The sequence below is a fragment of the Lagopus muta genome, chromosome 15 (assembly GCF_023343835.1).
Source record: "Lagopus muta isolate bLagMut1 chromosome 15, bLagMut1 primary, whole genome shotgun sequence".
NCBI lineage: Eukaryota > Metazoa > Chordata > Aves > Galliformes > Phasianidae > Lagopus > Lagopus muta.
Genome location: NC_064447.1, coordinates 2,463,966 through 2,482,576, shown reverse-complemented (window position 1 = coordinate 2,482,576; position 18,611 = coordinate 2,463,966). Strand labels below are relative to the sequence as shown.

The 18,611-nt window shown below is 42.0% G+C and overlaps 1 protein-coding gene across 14 annotated transcripts in view; it reads left to right on the top strand.

The window, feature by feature from the left end:
* The window catches only part of DNAAF8 (dynein axonemal assembly factor 8), an 85,689-nt gene that overhangs the window by 9,005 nt on the left and 58,073 nt on the right, over positions 1–18,611 (top strand). For 13 of the 14 annotated variants that reach the window (XM_048961940.1, XM_048961942.1, XM_048961946.1 and 10 more), the window contains 3 exons: positions 1,682–2,053; positions 3,812–3,968; positions 17,220–17,411. In XM_048961940.1, coding sequence (XP_048817897.1) covers positions 1,682–2,053; positions 3,812–3,968; positions 17,220–17,411 — 721 coding nt within the window. The remainder of the gene's footprint in view (positions 1–1,681; positions 2,054–3,811; positions 3,969–17,219; positions 17,412–18,611) is intronic. The other variant, XM_048961943.1, reaches the window with a different exon arrangement.

The window sequence follows — 18,611 nt, the reverse complement described above, 5'->3', positions numbered from 1 at the left end:
ATCAGTGTAAATCTGGAGTGATGGAGAGCAGAGCTTAGCTGAGTGCATTTTTATCTGTTTTAAAGTTGCTGAAGTAAATACACGTGAAACACGTGGCAAACATTCAGTTCTGTTTCTAAATAAGAAAGCCTCATCTCAGAAGGGTGAGATGCTAATCTCCTTAATGTGAGTTCGGTGCCATTTTCCATCTTACCTGGATGGAGCTATTAAACAGAGCTGCATGTTCTGTAGCACAATGTGCTTCCATGTTAGGGCCTTAAGTAGAGAGCGATGATAGCTGGGCACTTTCTTAGCATAGAAAACCACTGTTAATTTATCCCCTGAGTGCTCAGATGATCAGTGCCATCCCTAGCACTATGCTGTAAGGCTGTTGTCCAATACGTGCTTCCATCCTATAATTCCTGCTTTATTTTCTGACTTTACTAAAGCAGGCAGGAGAGCATAAGGCAAAATTGGTTTTCTTACTAGAAACAAAGGTCAGTAACACTCAGGAACTTACAGATGTGTCGGTAGAATCCTTCTTTCTTTCTCACCTGCTCTGTTCTTGTCTTACTCTGTGGTAGAGCTCGAAGGCCTGAGGTTGGTGTTAACGTGCAACTCTGACTGTTTCAGGATATTCTTCTAGATTCAGGAAGGAGAAAAAAAAGAAACAGCAGGAAAGTAATCACTGGCAGCCCACACCTGTGCAGATGAATTCCACTCGCAGCTCAGAATCTGAGTTCTTTGTCTTGTAAATGCAGGGAATGTTGTACTGCCCACAGAATGTCTGAGTTGGAAGGGAGGAATCGTCAAGTCCAAGTCCTGGCTTTGTACAGGACCACCCAAATATCAAACCACACTTCTGAGAATGTTGTCCAAACTATTGTGGTTTAACTTGGGAGGCAATTAAGCAAAGCCCCGTACACTGCCCAAAACTTGAACTCCAGAAGTCTTGATGCCATGACCAATTCTCTTCTACTGACCTTGGTATCCATTGGGAAGGGGTTAATGTACCTGTATTACTTAGGAATCTTTAATGCTGCAGCTGTCAATGTTAAATGTTGATACAATGGCTGGAGAAATGAGTTTCTTAATGAGGAAAAAGTGCTTTCTGGATTTTCTTTGTTCTTATCAGCTGCTACTTAGGAGTAGCTGCAAATTGGTGGCAGTTTTGTAGTAGATGACTTGGGAGCCTCATTGCTGAACAGAGCTACAAGGCAGGAGAGCCCTATCTGCTTACCCTGTCATGATAGGGCACTTCACATGGGAGAACAATCACAGTATTGTACTACTAACAGCTCAACACCCCATGGACTGGGAGGAGACACAGGTGAAATGAAGCTAAACACCTCAAAATGCAGTGAGTTATTAGATGGACTCTTCCTGTATGTGTGTTTGAGTTCCAGTGCTCATATCCTAAGAGGACAGAAATTTGCAGACACTGATTTCCATGCTGACATGCCTTTTGTTCAGGGCTCTTATACTAATTCTCTACTGACTGTAATCCAGAGGAGGGAAACAAATTCCCAATAAGATCAGATCATGTTCTGTCACTGTCTTGTTTGTTGTTTATGTGCTGGTACTGTTATCAAAGACTATTATCTGTGTTGATAACCCATCCTTGTTTTAAGATGCCCCTCATGAGAAATTCTTCAGTGTGGGCTTTTTTTTAAATGCTCTATCCTAATTAAATCTTTATTAGCAGGAAGAATTGGTCAGGGAAGTGTCAGCTACTGCAACAACTCCGTAGAGCCCGTAAAGAGGCCTCAGAGGTTCTTCACAAAGCATCTGCCCCAGCTGGAAGACTCAAGGGCACAAAACAGGATCCAGAAAGTCTGGAAGAGATGGATGCCTTTAAAGTCAGTCAAAATCAAAATTTTAAAGTGAAAGAAGGGATGAATGAGGTCATTACCAGGAAACTGGTGAGGATGGAGCCAGAGAAAAGAAATTCTTCCTTGTCAAGCCAGAGAGACAATGGAACTGATATAGGAACAAAAAATATAATGAAAGCTGAGAAGGTTCAACATTCAGGAAATGCTTCAGAATCTTCTCTACCTACAAAAGAATTTCCAAGGTATCACACAAGAAAAGTCACCAGTGATTTTCATTATGGCTTATCAAATTATGTGAGATTAAAGAACACTACTTGCATGGGATGCGAGTTGGAGCGAAAGGTTGTCTGGTTTTCTTACCTAGGAAGTCAGCTAAGCCTGGCAGCTGTTGTAGAACATTGTGGATGCAGACAGACTTAGTAGATCAGAGAATTGGACTGAGATTAGACCTAGTAAGTTTGACCACTTCCTCTAGGTTTTGAACCTAGATAAAAGGAGGATAACAGCATTGATCTGCATTGTTAAGGATAAAACAGATTTACTGCACAAAGTATCATAGAAAATGGATCTGGAATTGTCTATTCCTTTGCATCAGTGTAAGCTGAGCTACAATCTAATCCTTTCTTCCTGATCTTTATGCAACCTAATCTCAAAATCTTCAATGGTGAGGATTCCCTGTCTCCCCAGGTAGTACATTTCACTGCTTGATTATTCTTACAGTTTGAAAGCTAGCAGTTCATCCAATTTAAATTATCCTAGCTCCAATTGAAGTTATTACTTCTTGCATTCCTGGTAACATGGAAAATGACTTATTCCCTTTCTTGGCATAAAAAATACCTGTGCAAACTGGAAGTTGTATAGTGTCTCCTTGTATCTTCATTTCCCCTGAACAAAGCGATTCGAACTGTCATGAAGGGAAGAAGGGAAAGAACTCAGAGAGCAAAGTGTAACCAGGAGGAGCTGGTTATACCACAGGAACACTCCAGAAAGCTAAAAAGGAGAAACAGTAACAATTGAGGCAATCAGAGAGCTTGCTCCAGTTATTCCTCAGGCTCAGTGAAGTGCATTCAGCCTGAAGTCTAATTTCAAACTGAGATCAGGTGGCCGACTTGTGTACCTGCCCATCTATTTGGGAGATCTCCTTTATGCTGAGTTATATTCTGCCCACTGTTTTCAGCATGACACTTAATATTTTGATATGGCTCACAAGCCCTTGGAAAAAAATTATAATCTGCCTGCTCCAGAGCCTTATTTTTCAGTGTTAACAGTTGCCTACCACTTAAACACTACAGCTAACATGTACTTGGTTTAAATGGCACGTGGTTCACTGTGGGTTGTTTTGTCAAGTGACTCCTGATATTAAAGCTCAATGCTGCTATCAGTTCTGTAAAATACCATTTTGTCTGCCTGTTAGCCTGCCACATAGATGTGGCTTGGCAAGCTGTTGCTGAGTAAAACATCAGGATGGTTTTAGCAAATTTCAGTTTTCTTATAATCATTGGGTACCTGAGGCTTGCAAGCTTGTGAAGAAATTGAACTTAGTGTTTGCTGTGGAAATGGCAGATGAAATCTTGCTGCAGACATCAAAATACAGAAAGGCAGGTCCTGCTTCGGGGAAAACTTGTCACTGTTTAGCACATAGAAAAGGAAACAGAGTCAGAAAACTATTTTGGTGAGGGGAAAGGGAGTGAAATCTTGAACAAGTCTCTGCTAACTGGCATGTTTTGGTATCCAGCCAGTTGTCACCACTTATCAGAGGTTTGAGGTCTGCTCTTTTCCTTTGCTATTTTTACATAGACAGTTTAAGCGATGACAATTTCTTGTGGTCCTCTACCTCCAACACCATAAGTGCTTTTTAAGACTATTCCAGCCTTTCAAATCATGATTCACCCTCAAGTGTATGGTATAAATATAAGGGGAAAAAAATGTAATCGGGAGAACAAGGGTGTCTTTCTCCCAAGTAAAAAGTTAAAGCAAAGAAGTATCTGTATATTTTTCAGGACAGAAGACAGTAACAGAGAGCTATCCCAAAAGGAAGAACAGATGAAAGAGAAGCACGTGAGATGCAGATTCCAGGAGCAGCTGGAGAGATGGCAGCCTCAGTCAGTTTCTGGAAAGCAGCCCATGGCAGAGAAAGCACCTGTTCTGTTCCACATGGTTAGTAGTTCAGCATAGGACTGTCCCTTTCAGAGTGACTTCCTGGCCAAATTAGATGTGGTCCTAGAAGCAAGAAGTCACTGTTGTTGCACTATTTAAAATCTATGGGATGTTGTTTTGTTTTTTGTGGAGCAGCATTACCTGGGTGGACAAGCAGTCCTACAGCTCTTCTCTCATGTTAGTGACATTTCTTTCATCTCTCCTGTATGAAGTGTGCTCCTTGCATAGCTGCCCACCAGGCTTGGTGTATGAGGGCATGGCAGGAGTCCTGGCTTGCTGAAGTCACCAGGCTCAGGGACATTTCCTTCGCTGGAGCCAGACTTTCACACATGATCTTTCATAACTTTTTAGAAAAATATGTTTTCACTGTTGTACTTCTGAAACAAAGCCTATGCTGAGTACTATCTAGCAGCTTTGTATTTCTCTTCTGTGGGCATTTTTAAATAAACTCTCATTGAGAATTGTGATTTAAATAATAAATCTGGCTTTTGGCTGGAGCCCTGATTAGGGGAACATGAAATTATCCTGTTTTTTCCTAAAACATGGCCCAGGGAACAAAGCAGGGTTCCTTCAGAGAAGGTTTGTATATGTAATCCTATTTCATCCTTGCACTGATCTCAGTGAGCAGAGAATGTAAGAGAAGATAGGCTGCACAGTTTGTCCACAGGTGCACGGTAAGGACTTACCTGGACCAACAGCACTGATACAGTGTGACCTAAGCTTAGGGCTGGACTATTCAGCTGTGCTTGGTTTTTAATGAATTGAATGCTGCATTTCTGCAGATTAAGAGCTCACTTTTCATGTTGGATTAGTTGCTGTCAAGAAATACAGGACCAACAAAGTAGCAGGTGAATTCCTCCTGTATCGAGCTGCTCTGGAATGGACAGTGCACTGCACAGGGCTCTGTTCCCTTAACACCTTTGGTCCCTGTTCTGAAGGTTGCAGAGGTTGTGAACCCAGCCCTCAGACTTGCATCTTTCTCAGTCTGCTGGGAGGTGCTTCCAGATTCCAGTTAGCCCTCATTAAGATGCAGGCACTTTCTCATCAGAGATGTACTTGAGCTTTGCTAACTCATTCCTTGCAGCGTACCGAGCGATTACGGGATTGTTCTGCATCTTGATCGTTTCCCATATTTGCTGCACTGACGCCAATGAAATGAAGATAAAGACCTGGTACTGCGGCTTCTCTCGAGTGCAGCTCAGGCTGTACCTACCCTGTAGTCTCCCTGTAAATGAATCACAGTGCAGATGTACCCCTCATAGCTTTAACCATATTACTGCCAGTTGGTCAAGGCAGCGTCATAAGCTAATTGATGCGGCCCAACTGCTGGCTGGTCCCTACAGCAATGGTCAGAGTGCGTGGGGGAAACATGCCCAAACCTATGAGGCACTGTTGATAGATACAAAAGCAGTGCAACCCATCATTTTTACTGCAGCTATTTTTTACTGCGTCTTTGCTCTTATTTCTTCTTCAGCAATATTCATTATTAAAATTAAGAATGAAAAATGGATCAGCATCATCCATCAAATGCGAGTCATTTGTAAGATTACTTGAAATTTGTCTTGACAGCAGCCTTTTTTATCTTTGAGTTAGAACAGGTTTCTCTGTTGTTTTTTTTTTTCCTCAGCTGTACACAGGAAGGCAGAAAAACTTGAATGTTTTGACACTTAAAACTAAAGAAGCTGTAATTTGGCAGCTGCTTCTCTCAGTGAAAATATCTAATATCTATATATAAACATGTATACCCAAAGAAGAAGCAAAAATGTTTGACAAAGTAGCACGCTTTGAAACTTGTTTTCGAGTCCTTTGTTTTGGCAATGATAGATGTTCAGATCTGGAACACTTGTCATAGTTTCCAGAATTCCTCTGACCATTTTTTAATGTACATAAATAATTGAATAATAATCAGAGAGGAAGTTTAGAAAGTCTGTAATTAGTGGAGCTGAGGCGCTCGGAAAGAAATGTGAAAAAATACTGAATAAAAGCTGCATTATAGTTACTTTAGAGTTCTTGTCTAAAATGTAAAAGCAGTGAAATTCAGATTTAATATTGCTGGGTTTTAACCTAGTTCAGTCAGGCTCTGCAGTCCTCTGCACTCTGTAGGATGCACTAAAATAAGCAAGGATCGGGTTTGCAAAGAACACTTTCAAAGCTGCACGGGTGACTTGAGGTAGCAAGAGTTCACTTTCAGGGTCTTTCAGCATCTAAAGAGGGGGCTGATACGCAGTGGCATTTTTGCATTTTCAAGACAAGCAAGTATCCAGTTCCCATGAAAATTGGCAGTTTCATTCTCTGAATTCTACCTGTCATTCAGATACCAAGAAATGCAGACTGCTCATGCAATCTGACCCAAATCTTACTTTCAAAAATGCATGGTGGAGTCTAATTTATTTATTTGCTTATTCTGCCCTCACCACAACTTTCACTGAAACTTAAGGCTGACATAAGTAGCTTTCTTCTGAAAACAGACCCTTAGCCACATTTTAACCTTTAGATCCAGTTCAGAGCTGATTTAAGCATCTGCTGTTTTGCTGAAAGCCAGCACTGACGTAATCTGTGCTGTAAGGTCAGGTTGAATTAATAGCTTGAAGTAACATGTAGGTTTTGGTCAAGTGTTTGAGCTGAGCGTTATTTACAAGGGAGATAGAGAAGGAATGTTGTGCAGTGTGTGAAGCAGTTAAGTGGAAGGTGTAAAGAGAAAATGGGTGTAGTGGAGATGTTAAGTCAAGACTTAAAGCAGTGATTGAGCTCCTGGGGGGGAGGCAGGGCCAACCCAGGGGAGCTCAGGTGCATGCAATGTATTGAGTGACTGGAAGGGCTGGGGCCAGGATCCACCCCTTTCCAGCCCTCATTTAAGGGTTGGCAGTGGAGGTGAGGTATCTTGCTGGAGATCCCTGCCTACCTGAAGCTTTCTTAGGGTAAGCTGACTGTTTCCTTTGTGTCTGTGCCCACAGCTGCTGCACTTGGGCTTATCCTCATTTGCTGCAGCCAAAGATTTTGCTACCCTGCTATTATTGCTGTTCTTTCCATTGTGTTATAGTGTTACAATGGATTTGGCCTGTCATTTAAAGGATCTTGTCTATTATGATAGAGTAGCTTAGTACTAATGTTGATTTCCATATTATATTGACATATTGGTAAGATGCAAGTAATAATAGTTGCTTTTGCCTGGCTCAAATCTGATCTATCTATTTATTTTATTGTTAGGGAGCAACACAAGCAGGTTGCTCTGTAAGGGAAAGCGCACCAGGAGCTAAAGGTGACAGCGAGGCAGGTAGGGATGGGGACCTCACTGTCAAGGAGTGCAGTGCCCAGAGGAGCAGATCAGGTCCAGTGAGGGTAACCAGCTGCTTACTCTGCAATGATGAGGTAGGTCCAAGAGCAAGGCAGCAAAGCCGGATTGGTGAATTAGGGGCAGAGTTAGATGAGTGAAGCATATGGCCAGGCACAGCTGTACCTGCAGTGTAGCTGGGTCAAGGACAAGTAAGTGTCTCAGCTTAAATGCAGCTCAAAAGCAAAGAGAGAGTGGCCCAGCGGAGGCTTCATGCAGGTTTTGTTTCTTGCAGCAGCAGCAGCAGCATCAGAAGTTACCCAGCTGTGCTGTGTCAGAACTGGCCTTGAACACAGGCAGCTGAACTGCTGCAGAGGGTGGTGCTCATGGCCCTGATGCTTCTTATCCATCTTTAATTTACCACACAAATGTCAGTTTTTCTTAAATTCTTACATTACTGGGACAAAAGGCTGTTTTACAGTAGGGCTACAGTTTGATTCTCTGTTTACCTTTTTGGCTTTACCGTGATATGGCAGAACAAGATCATGGAGTTCCAAAGCTATTAGGAACCACCTTGTTACCAGTACCTTATAAACACTGTTTTATCTACCTCATACAGTCAAACTATTTAGAAAATGAATGCATTGACTCATACTGAGGCATCTAATTTTTCTTGGCTACACAATCACTTTGGCTAACCTTGTGTTAGTAATTATATTACTGTAATCATCATCTTATTGCAGCTTAGCCTTACAGCTGGCTTACTAAACAAAAACATTCGAGCATGCAGCAATCATTCTAGCTTAACAAATACATCATGCAGACACTGTCTTTTCCAAATTGCAAACGTAGACTCTATAACCTTTCTCAAAATTGGCAGGATTGTGTTTTTTATATTAGTTTATCTTTGATTCAGCTCCTTGATGTCAGGTAAAATTCTTAGACTTAAACTTAAATCTTATTTCAGTTAGGTGATCTTGATGCAGTAACTGAGTTTTTCCATATCTGTATTCCTTGAATCCTGATCTTGTAACTTTAAGTCACCTTGTGACCAACTGACACTAAACTAAAGCAGTCACTACACTTATACCTGTGTGAAGGCAACTGAACTGACCATTTAGCTCTTCTCATTTTACCATAGATTAAAAACAAAAAAAAAACCAACTGTAAAAATTAGAGTATTTCCTACACTACATCTTCTTCTGGCGTGGGAGCTGAGTTTGGCTTGTTTTTCCCATCTTCTCAGCCTTGGTCTGACTCTGGGGTTGTGGCCAGCAGTGATGTGCCAGGCAGCCAGCAGATGGCCCCTGCATTCCTCCCTTTTCATACAGTGAGGTATTTAATGAGTTCCTGGAGCAAGGCTGAAGTCTTTTCTACTTAATGAACCTGCTGTCTCAACTCAAGAAAGGCGTAAAAATAAACGAAAGCAATTAGAGATGATGTAGTTAAATTTAGCTTGCAGAAGAAGGAGGCCAAAATTCCTGTTTGTGCCATCAGTCCAGCACACAGGATTTGGAATCATGTGGAAGTTCCTAAGAAAATGTTCTTCTAGCACAGGCAACTGTTACCTGGCACTGAGCCTGTGTTTCTGGCCTCCTCTTCATCTGCCCACATAGTGCCAGAGTAAGAAAAGGGAGGATTTGCTGGCATGCTTTCTGGTAAGGTTAAGCTCAGCTGGTTTATTCTCTCCTTGGTTGTAGTTAGCAAGCTAGAGGAGCCGAGGCTGCTACTGCCTCCGCTGTGGCCCACGATGGCAGAGATGCATCAAGATTTGCCTTAACAGGCAAAGCAAAGAATTCTGGCCTTAGAAGCCTTTGTTGTGAACAACTTCCTTTACATGGCAGTGTGCTTGCTTGCTCTTTGGTTTCTCAGAGTAATTGATGTTATAGAAGCGTGTGCTTTGGCACTGTTAGAGTACAGTTAAGGCAAGTTAGGAACTTTACACCCTGCTGACACCACTCCTGTGCGTACAACCAGAGCAGTTAAAAATGGCATATGCTCACCCTGCTTTAATAACCTCTTGTCTGCTTCAGCAGGTTTCTCAAGCCTCAGACCTGCATCTAGGCTCAGAACCAGGAAACTCTCCTTCTGTACTGAACACAGCAGGACCACCAAAATGCCATATTTTCCATTTAAATTTCCGCACAGACCCAGCCTGCTTGTTTTGCAGAAGTTCCCACCTTTGTTTGTTGCATTTTCCAGTTCTGGATTGGATGGGTACTCAAGTCCTTCCAAAGAAGAGACTGTTTGTTTGTTTTTTTAGTGTTGTTTCTCTGTTGCGAGTTTGAAAGGCCCCAGGAAAATGTGAAATATTTAGTACTTTATATTCCCTGGCACATCTTGGAGATGATTAAAATGAGTTTAGGCTTATTATCTAATGTGCTTATGGATGATCTCGACAGACTCGTTGTTGCTTAAGGCAGAGGTTAATCTAAGTAAAAAGAATAGTTTCCAGAATTACATGCATGAACCTGCTGCCAGTAGAGGTCCTAAACACTCCTCTATTTACATTGCAGAATGCTTCAGGTTAAACTTAAAGAGAAAGCAATAAAATAAAATGTCCATGAGCTAATATCTATTTTTTCCTGTAGAAGAGGGCAGGAGGAGAAAGATTCTGCTGTATCTTGTGTCTTTTTTGGGTCTTGTTCTTTGACAGGTCCTGTGTGTGTTGGCAGGAGGGATAGCTAGCATGAGGTCACAAGGCATACGGCAGGTACCAGTCACATTTATGCACTTAGGGCAATACTTTCTGCCATGCACGTCTGGGAACTCAGAACTCCCAGTGTAATCTCACAGATGTGATCTGTGTTGATATTTGTAACCGAAAGGAGGCTGAATGCAGCCCCCTGCTTCTCTAAGTGGCTGCACAGGCATGGCTGATATGGCTGTAATACTGTTGTTAAATAAGCCTTGTGGTTTAAATGCATTCCTAGATTTTCTCATGCCCTGTTGTTTAGTGTTACCATTTGGATTGGACTACAGCCCTACGCTGAGGGATAAGCTCAGTCATGGCTTGTAAACACATTATTACAGAAATAATTACAGAAACATTATTCTTAGTGGCAGGGCTGTTGAAAGGAATCCAAGGCTTTATCTGAAATTACCAAGTGGAAGAATCCTGCAGTTATTTTTACTGCAAAACCAAAAGCTCTGCCCAGCTGTGTGCAAAGCACCTGGAGTAACTACCAGATTCAGTAGGGGTTGTAAGCAACTAGCAGCTCTCAAAATCACAGATAACCCGTGTTAATTCTGCAGGGCAGTAAACAGGTCCAAAGAGTTGCAAGTATATGGAGTTCTGTAGCTGGATGCAGGATCACAGAACCTGTGTGACAAGCTGGATACACTCTAAATTGGAAGCTGATGTGTTGAAGAGTGCTGTGACTGGAGGAGTTGAGACAGCATAGTTAGCTCCTCTCTTTTTTTTTTTCCTGTGGATTTCCATAGGATACCAGGTCAATGTACATAAAAAGATGAATTTATCACAGTTAAGTGATAAAATGAACCTCCTGGAGTATCAAACTAGAGCCCTGCCACCAGTATTTAAAGCCAGCCGTGCCAGGAGCACGTGCCAAACAGCAGCCTCACTTCCAGGTGGCTGAGGACCATTCTGTGCCCTGTGCAGTATTTCAAAGTGACTGTACAGCTTCCTTCCCTGCTGCATGTACGGCACGTTTTGTTTGAGAGGCAGCTGGAAATGAGCTGAAGAACAAAGGAGGAAGGAACAGAAATGAGTTTCAAAAGTGTCTTGATAATTTTACACCATTCCTTTTCAAAGTGTGCTACAGGCTTTTGATAATTAGTGTTGTTACAGAGTAACCAGGATAAGGAAACATTACGTTCACTTTGCAGTTTCATAGAGAAATCCATCCCAGAGCCAGGAGTAAATTCCCAGTCCTAATTCCCAGTCCTGCCCTCACATGAGATCTGTAATTAAGCTTCTTATTTATTTCAGCTGCTGTTTGTTAACCACAAGCAGGAACTCAGTAGAGCAGGAGCTTTTTGTTCCATGTGCTTGGAACACCAGCACAGCAAGGCTCTGAATCCCTTTATGTCAACGCCAATTGTGGTAAAGACACTGCTGGTTTTCAATGGTTCTGTCTCAGAAAGCAAACAAAATCAATGGGATTCAGCGCTACTTTGATTTAGATTTTAGAGCAATTTTCAGTGTTTGTTTACCTGAGGAGCTGAGCCCTTTGTCAGACACTTTTCCCATGTCTAGCAAATATAGAAGTGTGTAAAACAGCAGCATCTTACTGTTCACTTGTGCCAGTTATGTGCGTGCTTTTAGCTGCACTCAGATTTGTTGCCGTTTATACTTTTTTTGTGTCTGTGTGAATATATTTAGGTGAAAAATACCCATTTCTAAACATTTTTTTTGTTAACATACTTCATTACCACACAAATGCTCTGTGTTCTCAGGAGTGTTAGAATTATGCTGGCATTGTCTTCAGTCATCTGAAAACTAGGCTGGTATTTGACACATGCTCCTAGCAGGCGTGAAGAACTCATTAGCACATAGAATGTTCTAATTATTTCAAGGAGCAATTCTGTCAAGGAAGTCGTAGTCACTCCCTGCTTTCCCCATCACTGCTGACTGATAGGTGTTCTTTTTTCATTCATGGGATTACGATCTAGTGATCTCAGGCTAACTAGGGATGTGCATTAGCTGGTTGTGTAAGATAGTAACAATATTCCAGATCCAGGATAAAGTGAGAAATGACAGAAGTCACGCTGGTGTATATGAGAGAGTAAGCATGACAAGGGCAGTGCTGTGAGCTCGCATTAGGAGTACTGACAGCACAGCCAGGAGTGAGCAGGTTAGGACAGACAGCCTAGTCTAAAGGAAAAGATTCTTCTTTGGAAGCAAATGCTTGTTTTGAAAGCAGAATAAATGTATAATGAATTTTGGTCCAAAAAGCCTTCTGCTGCCTGTGATCCTGAATGACCACACAGTCATGCTCCTAACCACACTCTTTGATAATGCATTCCTTGGGCTGTGTCCTTGACTCTTATGCCAGAAGGTTTATACGTTTTCTGCTAGCACAGATGAGCTATTAATTCTAGTGAAGTGGAAGAAAATTTCCTTATAGGGAATTGAGACTAGGATAATATGGACAGGGTGGGAAGGGATTGCTGTAGAACACAGCTGTGTTTTTAGCCAGAAATATAACTGATCCTACCTGCCAGCACTGTGGTGGATGTAAGGCTGCTTTAGGTGGCATTTCCAGTTGGCAGTGCTCAGATGGCAGCAGCATAAGAAGGTGTGCACAGTGAATTTTGCTGTCTGTGGCGCTTGTGCCAAGCAGAGCTTAGTGTCACATCTGTGTGTTACCTCTGAATTGTGCTCCTGTATGCAGTAATTTCTGCTGATGTTTCTCTCTGACGATTTGCCCTGTGCTTCAGCAGAAGCAATGGCTGGCGTTAGCCCCTCTGTGGTGCCAGGAATGAATGAGGAGTTCCTTCTGAATCAGGAGGCATTGTATTCTCTATGGCCAAAATTAAGATTAACTATTCAAAATAGGAAGAAAATTCTCAGCAAAGAAATATTCTTCATTATTTTTAACTTAACCTCACACAATATGTAATCCCCTGGCTGGAGATCACAGTAATCACAGCAATTATGTAAACACAGTAAATCATGCTTCCATCATTCACCTCTTTGAATTCCTACAATCTTACTCTGGCAGAGTGATCTGCTTTGGAGGATCGTTCCTCCTCCATTTTGGCAATCTGAAGCCCAGTTCAAGTCAGAAGATTTCAACAATATTTTGGCACCATCGTATTTTTCAGGTCCATAACCTCAGCACGTTTGATATTCAGAAGCCATTCGTGCTATATAGAGTGAATCTAGTAAAAATTGCATTAGCAGAAAGACCGTTCAGCCCATTAACATCAATCATACTCTCCTTTTTGTTATTAAACGCTGCCTTCATGCTTACAGCATGCTCTGCCAGTTGCGTACAGGGAACGCAAATACTTTCCTCATTCTCATCCATTGCTTCCACTTGGCAACGACAAAGCAGTTCTTTGAAGGGTTTCAGGGTTTATTCCACAACTTACTGCAGAATTTCAGATAATCTAGCAGATGGCATTGTCATCGTTTTTCCATCCCCACAGAATGGAAATGAACAAGCACGTGGTATTTCCAATACGTCTCCATTGAATGCAGGATTTTTTTAGACACCATGAACCAGTGTTATCTGCTTTGGTTTAGGGAGAGAGGTGGAAATGTGAAATGTATCCTAACTATCTACTGTCCTACATTAGTTCTATGGAGAATAGATGGGTAACCACATAATCAGCATGCTTGTGTTTTGTACTGTGAGCTCTGCCCACTGCAAAGCAGGAACAATTTCAGCAGAAGAGCAGAAGAGCACAGCATTTTCATTAGAGAAATTAGCTGGAGCTGCTGAAGTACCTAGAAATCAGTTCACATTTACAAACGCACAGCAGATGTATCCTTTGGCAGAAGATTTCTGCAGTCAGTAATTTGCCATTCATCAGGGATTGCCTCTGAAATCTGTGATCCAAGCTAGGGTGCGGATGACATGGAAGGATAAATTTAGATGTGGCTGAAAACAATTATTCTGAGTAAGCCTCTAGCCAATGAGAGTAAGATTCCTTCTCCTATTCCTCTCCTCCCCCCTCATTCACCTCTTCCAGAGAAGAAGGAGGAGACTTAGTAGGCATAACTTAACCTGTTTTGCACACAGGGGATGCTTTGGTTTAGCTCTTGCTGCTGTAGGGTCTTCTCAGCATAGTAGGAAGTAGCTTTTGAATGTGGTATCTTCCTTCAGCATTAGCATCAGTTGAGCTTGTATTGCAAAACGTGCTAGAAGGGAAACGCTGAAGTTTTCTTTAGCTCCAAAAGCAAAACTGGCTGTAAAAAGTTTGCTTCTCCCTGACCTGCCTTTCCGCTGGGGGATGACCCTCAGGCTGGGTGAGCTGACTCTGATGAGAAACACTGCTTGCTTTCTTAGGTCTCTCTGAAATATCTAAGTGAACTTCCCAGATGCGTGCTGTAGTGCAGTTTTCAGCAGCAGTTGGATGGCAACTGCTGGTGGTTGCTCTCAGCCCTGTGCCTAACTGGGAACCAGCGGCACAGCCTGAGCCGCCCCTCAGTCACTCCACCCTCAAACAGCTTTGATGTTTCCCACTTTTAGGACAACAGAGCTGTTTGTCCAATCCGGTATGGAAGCATAGAAAAAGCAATGCCAACTGGTCTTTTCAAAACCTATCAACAAAAGCATCATTTAACCAATTAGAGCTGTTTTATTAGAAACAAAATGACATTAATCTTGGCTGACAAACTTGCCTCTACTAAGCTTCAGCTTGCTGTGGTTATAAACAGCTCCAATTAAAAAAAAGAAAAGAGAGAGATAAAATAGCACTTCTTAGATGATTGATCCCTTCAGATGGTGTCTTTTGAGGTTTTTTTTTTTAGTGATGTAGTTTATTTTGGGGCTGTGCCTCCTTGTGCATAAATTCAGCACTTCTGTAGCTGCATGCTGCAAGATATGGGTATCCCTAAAGTATCTTGCAACTCATTTCACACTTTTTGGTGTGGTTTTTTGGTGTTTTTTTTGGGGGGGGGGGGTGGGGGAGGGAAGGAGGAATTACTCCAATTTTTCTATGAAGTGACAGAAAGAAGCACGCTGTTCTTTGGCTGCATGGTGTGCTGGTGTTGCTTCTTGCGCTGTTCTCGTATTAAGGTGGATGAGGATGGAACGGAGTGTGAAGGGACATTAGAAAACCAAGCTGAAGAGTTGTAAGCAGCAATATTGTAAACTGCAATTGCAAAAATAAAATAGCAAGCGCTTTGGAAATAGGGAATTTTATCTTATTTACTCCGTGGTAATTGCTGGTACTTGAGTGCCATCAGCTGCGAGCCTGTGTGTGATTGACAGCACAATTCTAGCCAGAGCAGCCAAAAATAGCCCAGGATTTGAGTCATTTTTGTCTTTTTTACAATCTAATACTGTCACAAAAGCTAGCGTAGTGTGTAGAGAAATTGGACTCTCTTATAGATAGACTAGGGTAATGGGTCTAATTGGCCAATGCTGAGGGAAGGCATATTAAGAAAGCACTTAATGTCACTGACTTAAGCAGTTCTTGCCTGCAGTTAGGTAGAATGAGCTCCTTTTCAGTTTTTCGTTCATTAATATTTCTGCAATTAACTTTTATGCCTCAGTCCTTGCTGGAGTAAGGAGGCTGACAGAGGGAGGAAAGAGGGGGGAGCAGCAGCATTCAGAACCTCACTGCTCTCAGGAGGAACCTCAATAAGCAGAGAACTGCAATTCTTAGTAAACTTTCTGATCAAAATCCTGTGCTGGTGGGCCAAACGAGTTTGGAATAGCTTGAAATTGCTGCTTAAGCATCAGTAGATGCTGGTTTAATCTGTAGCTCTGGAGTCGCTGCCTGTCACTTATGGTGCTGCCAACGTGCTTGTTGAGACAGCAAGGAGAAAGCACTTCTTCAATACAGAATGCAGAAGGAAGCCATACTTTCCTGAAAATCTCCAACTTTCATTTCAAGCCTCTTTCTTGGAGAACTGTGGTGGTTTCCAAAGCCCTGTTAGCTGCTCAGGACTACATCAGTGGTGCAGATCTGCAGCATCAGAACGTTTGTGACTGTTTAGTACTAATTGCAATTTTCATTTGGTGTTTTTAGGTGGCACTGTGTCTGTGGCAGACACATTAGCAGCAAAATAACTGGGCAACATGGTAGGTCTGCTTGTGAACATTCTAATTCAGAATTAAAGTGGCTTTAATTGGATTTAGCTTATTTTGCTCCCAAAGTGAATTCAGGTAAATCAAATTAAGGTTAATTTGGTGTAAGGGTGTGGGCAGGCATCGTCATTAAGGGCTCCTTGGAGCACCTGAGAGCACAAGTGCCCAGCTGCTCCTCAGCACCCTTCTGCCCTCACTGTGTTCTTGCTGTGCTCACAGAACAGGGTGCTTGCTGGGCTCGCACTGTGCTAGGTCATTTCAGATGAATTTTCTCACCTCAATTAGCAGTTCAGTCTGTTGGCTGATTGCATTGACGTGCATGGGAGACGTGGTCACGGTGCACTTTGCTGACCCTGCACTGGGGAGCACAGCCTTCATGTGATGCTGTAACAAGTAGCTGGGAAACAGTTACACCATAAACAGCTCCAGCTCTTTGTAAATGAGTACCTGCCATACCCCTAGAATGAACGCTCACAGGGCGCCTTGGGGAGGCCCTTAGGGTCCTTAGTAAAGGATCATAATTGTTGAGAAGCAACGCTCTTATGTATACTGGAAATTAATTCTGATTTTGAGTCTAGCTTCCTAATTTACAGGAGGAATGTCGTGGCAGCAGAATAGAGATAGAAATAGCAAACCAGCTAACAGTTACAGCAGCAGCTACTGCATCTTTGGATAAAGAATGGAGATCCCATAAACTATAATCTCATAACTCTAGCTTGGGGTTGTTTGCTAAAGAATAGGTCCCAAAGGAGAGGGATTTGCATCCTGAATAACCAAGTATCAATGTTAAAGTAGAGAAAAGAAATGAGTTCAGCGAAATGTAACATCATCTGTGAATGAGGCATGTTAGATGAAGCAGAAAATAATGGAGAATTTTGACACTTCTGTCATGATTGTTTTGAAAGTGTTTCACTGATTAAAAAAAAAATTAATGCTGAATCTTAAAGAATGTAAAATAAATTTGATCAAACTACATTCAGCTGTGACCACCTGGTCTTCCATTTAAGCAGCAGTATGAGACTAAATGAAGGTAACAGCTCTCCAAGAAAATCTGGGGTATTCCAGAAAGTGTCCCTGATATAATGACCCACCTTCTATGGCTTCTGCTTCCTCCCTAATAAATACTCACTAGATATTAATTGCCCCTCTCCTGTGCTGACAACGCGTTTAATTCATCTGGGATAATGAATACAGTTCCAGTAATCCAAATTAAATTCATTTTCTTTTTTTTTTTATTTTTATTTTTTACAGGAAATCTCTTATCTGCCAGTTGTTGACAGGTTGCCTGGACCAGACAGTGTGAGAGACGAAGAGCTGCTGCTGACAGTTTGGCTGTGGAGCTGTGGCCGGGTACCCACAGATGAGAGCAGTGGGGGCACACATAGCACTGCACCGAGAGCAGCTGCCTTCTACCATGCCCTCGTGACATGGCTTCTGTCCCTGGTGAGTACATGCAGTGACAGTGCACAACAGAAGCTTCTGCGTGACAAAGGACGTGCTTTTCCCTCCAGTGAAAAGGTTCTTGAAGTTACCTTTTTCCAACAGCTGCAGAACAGCTCAGCAAAGGGGAGGTGATGTCCTAACTTGCCCTAAAATAAGTAAATCAAGTTCCAGCTGGATCACACCTGTATTTTACAAAGAGCATGGTGCCAAAAGTAAAATTAAAAAGAAATGTTTTCATTTTTTGTTTCTTTTTTTTTATAGTGGTGAGCTAAATTAAAAATAATCAGAAGCAACCAGTGAAAGCAGAGGACGAGTTATTGTCCTCATCCAAACAGTCATTTCTTTTGCTTTTCTCACAACTTCTGTTAAGAACAGATCCTTTCTGAAAGTGAAGGGAGCTGTAAGTAAGCATGGTCTGCTTCATCTTAATTGTCCTTGGGTTCACACCTTTTTCTCTTCCAAAGAAAACCCCTTTTCCTCACTTCTATTAATCTGTTGTTACTCTTTTCTTCTAGGGGAAGAAATAAAACAAACCTTTTTCTTTTCCTTCCCCCACCCCTCCTTGGTTGTTGGCCTCATTCTTTTCCCTGCTTAAAGACACTGATGTATCAATTCATGCACTCAAGGTAAATTTCACCCTGAGTGGACAGCATGCGCATGGCTTTTAAGTCACTTAAACTCCACTTAAACACTATTAATTGTTAATGATGTTCAAGCTTCCATTAGAACTTTGCTAACATTCTGTAATGTTAGTTCAGTACTAATGAAAATTGCCACTTGAGCAGCCCCAGAGTCTGAATCTTCCATTCAGAAAATAGTTAGCTCATGAGCAGCTGAAGTGTGAGCTTTCTTCCCTTTACTCCCACATAAAAATCCTGAGCTCTGATTTGCAGCAGCTCTCTCCAAGCATGAAAGGGTATCTCAGCCTCCAGGGCTCAGTGTTGCTTGCTGGGACTGTAGGGTCAAATGTTGTGATGGACTTTGTGCCTCATACAAACTGGGATAAAAGCCACAAATTGATTTCATAGGATTGTAGCATATCCTGAGGTTCCCAAACAGCTGTTGGATAGCAGTGAGAAAGAATCTGCTTTTCTTCATTGAAAGAGAAGTTCAAGCATTTTAGACCCAATTCTTACCTGCATCTGTGTAATCCCACTGTCTTGCTGGTTTCCTGGCATGTGTAAATCAACATATCTGTAT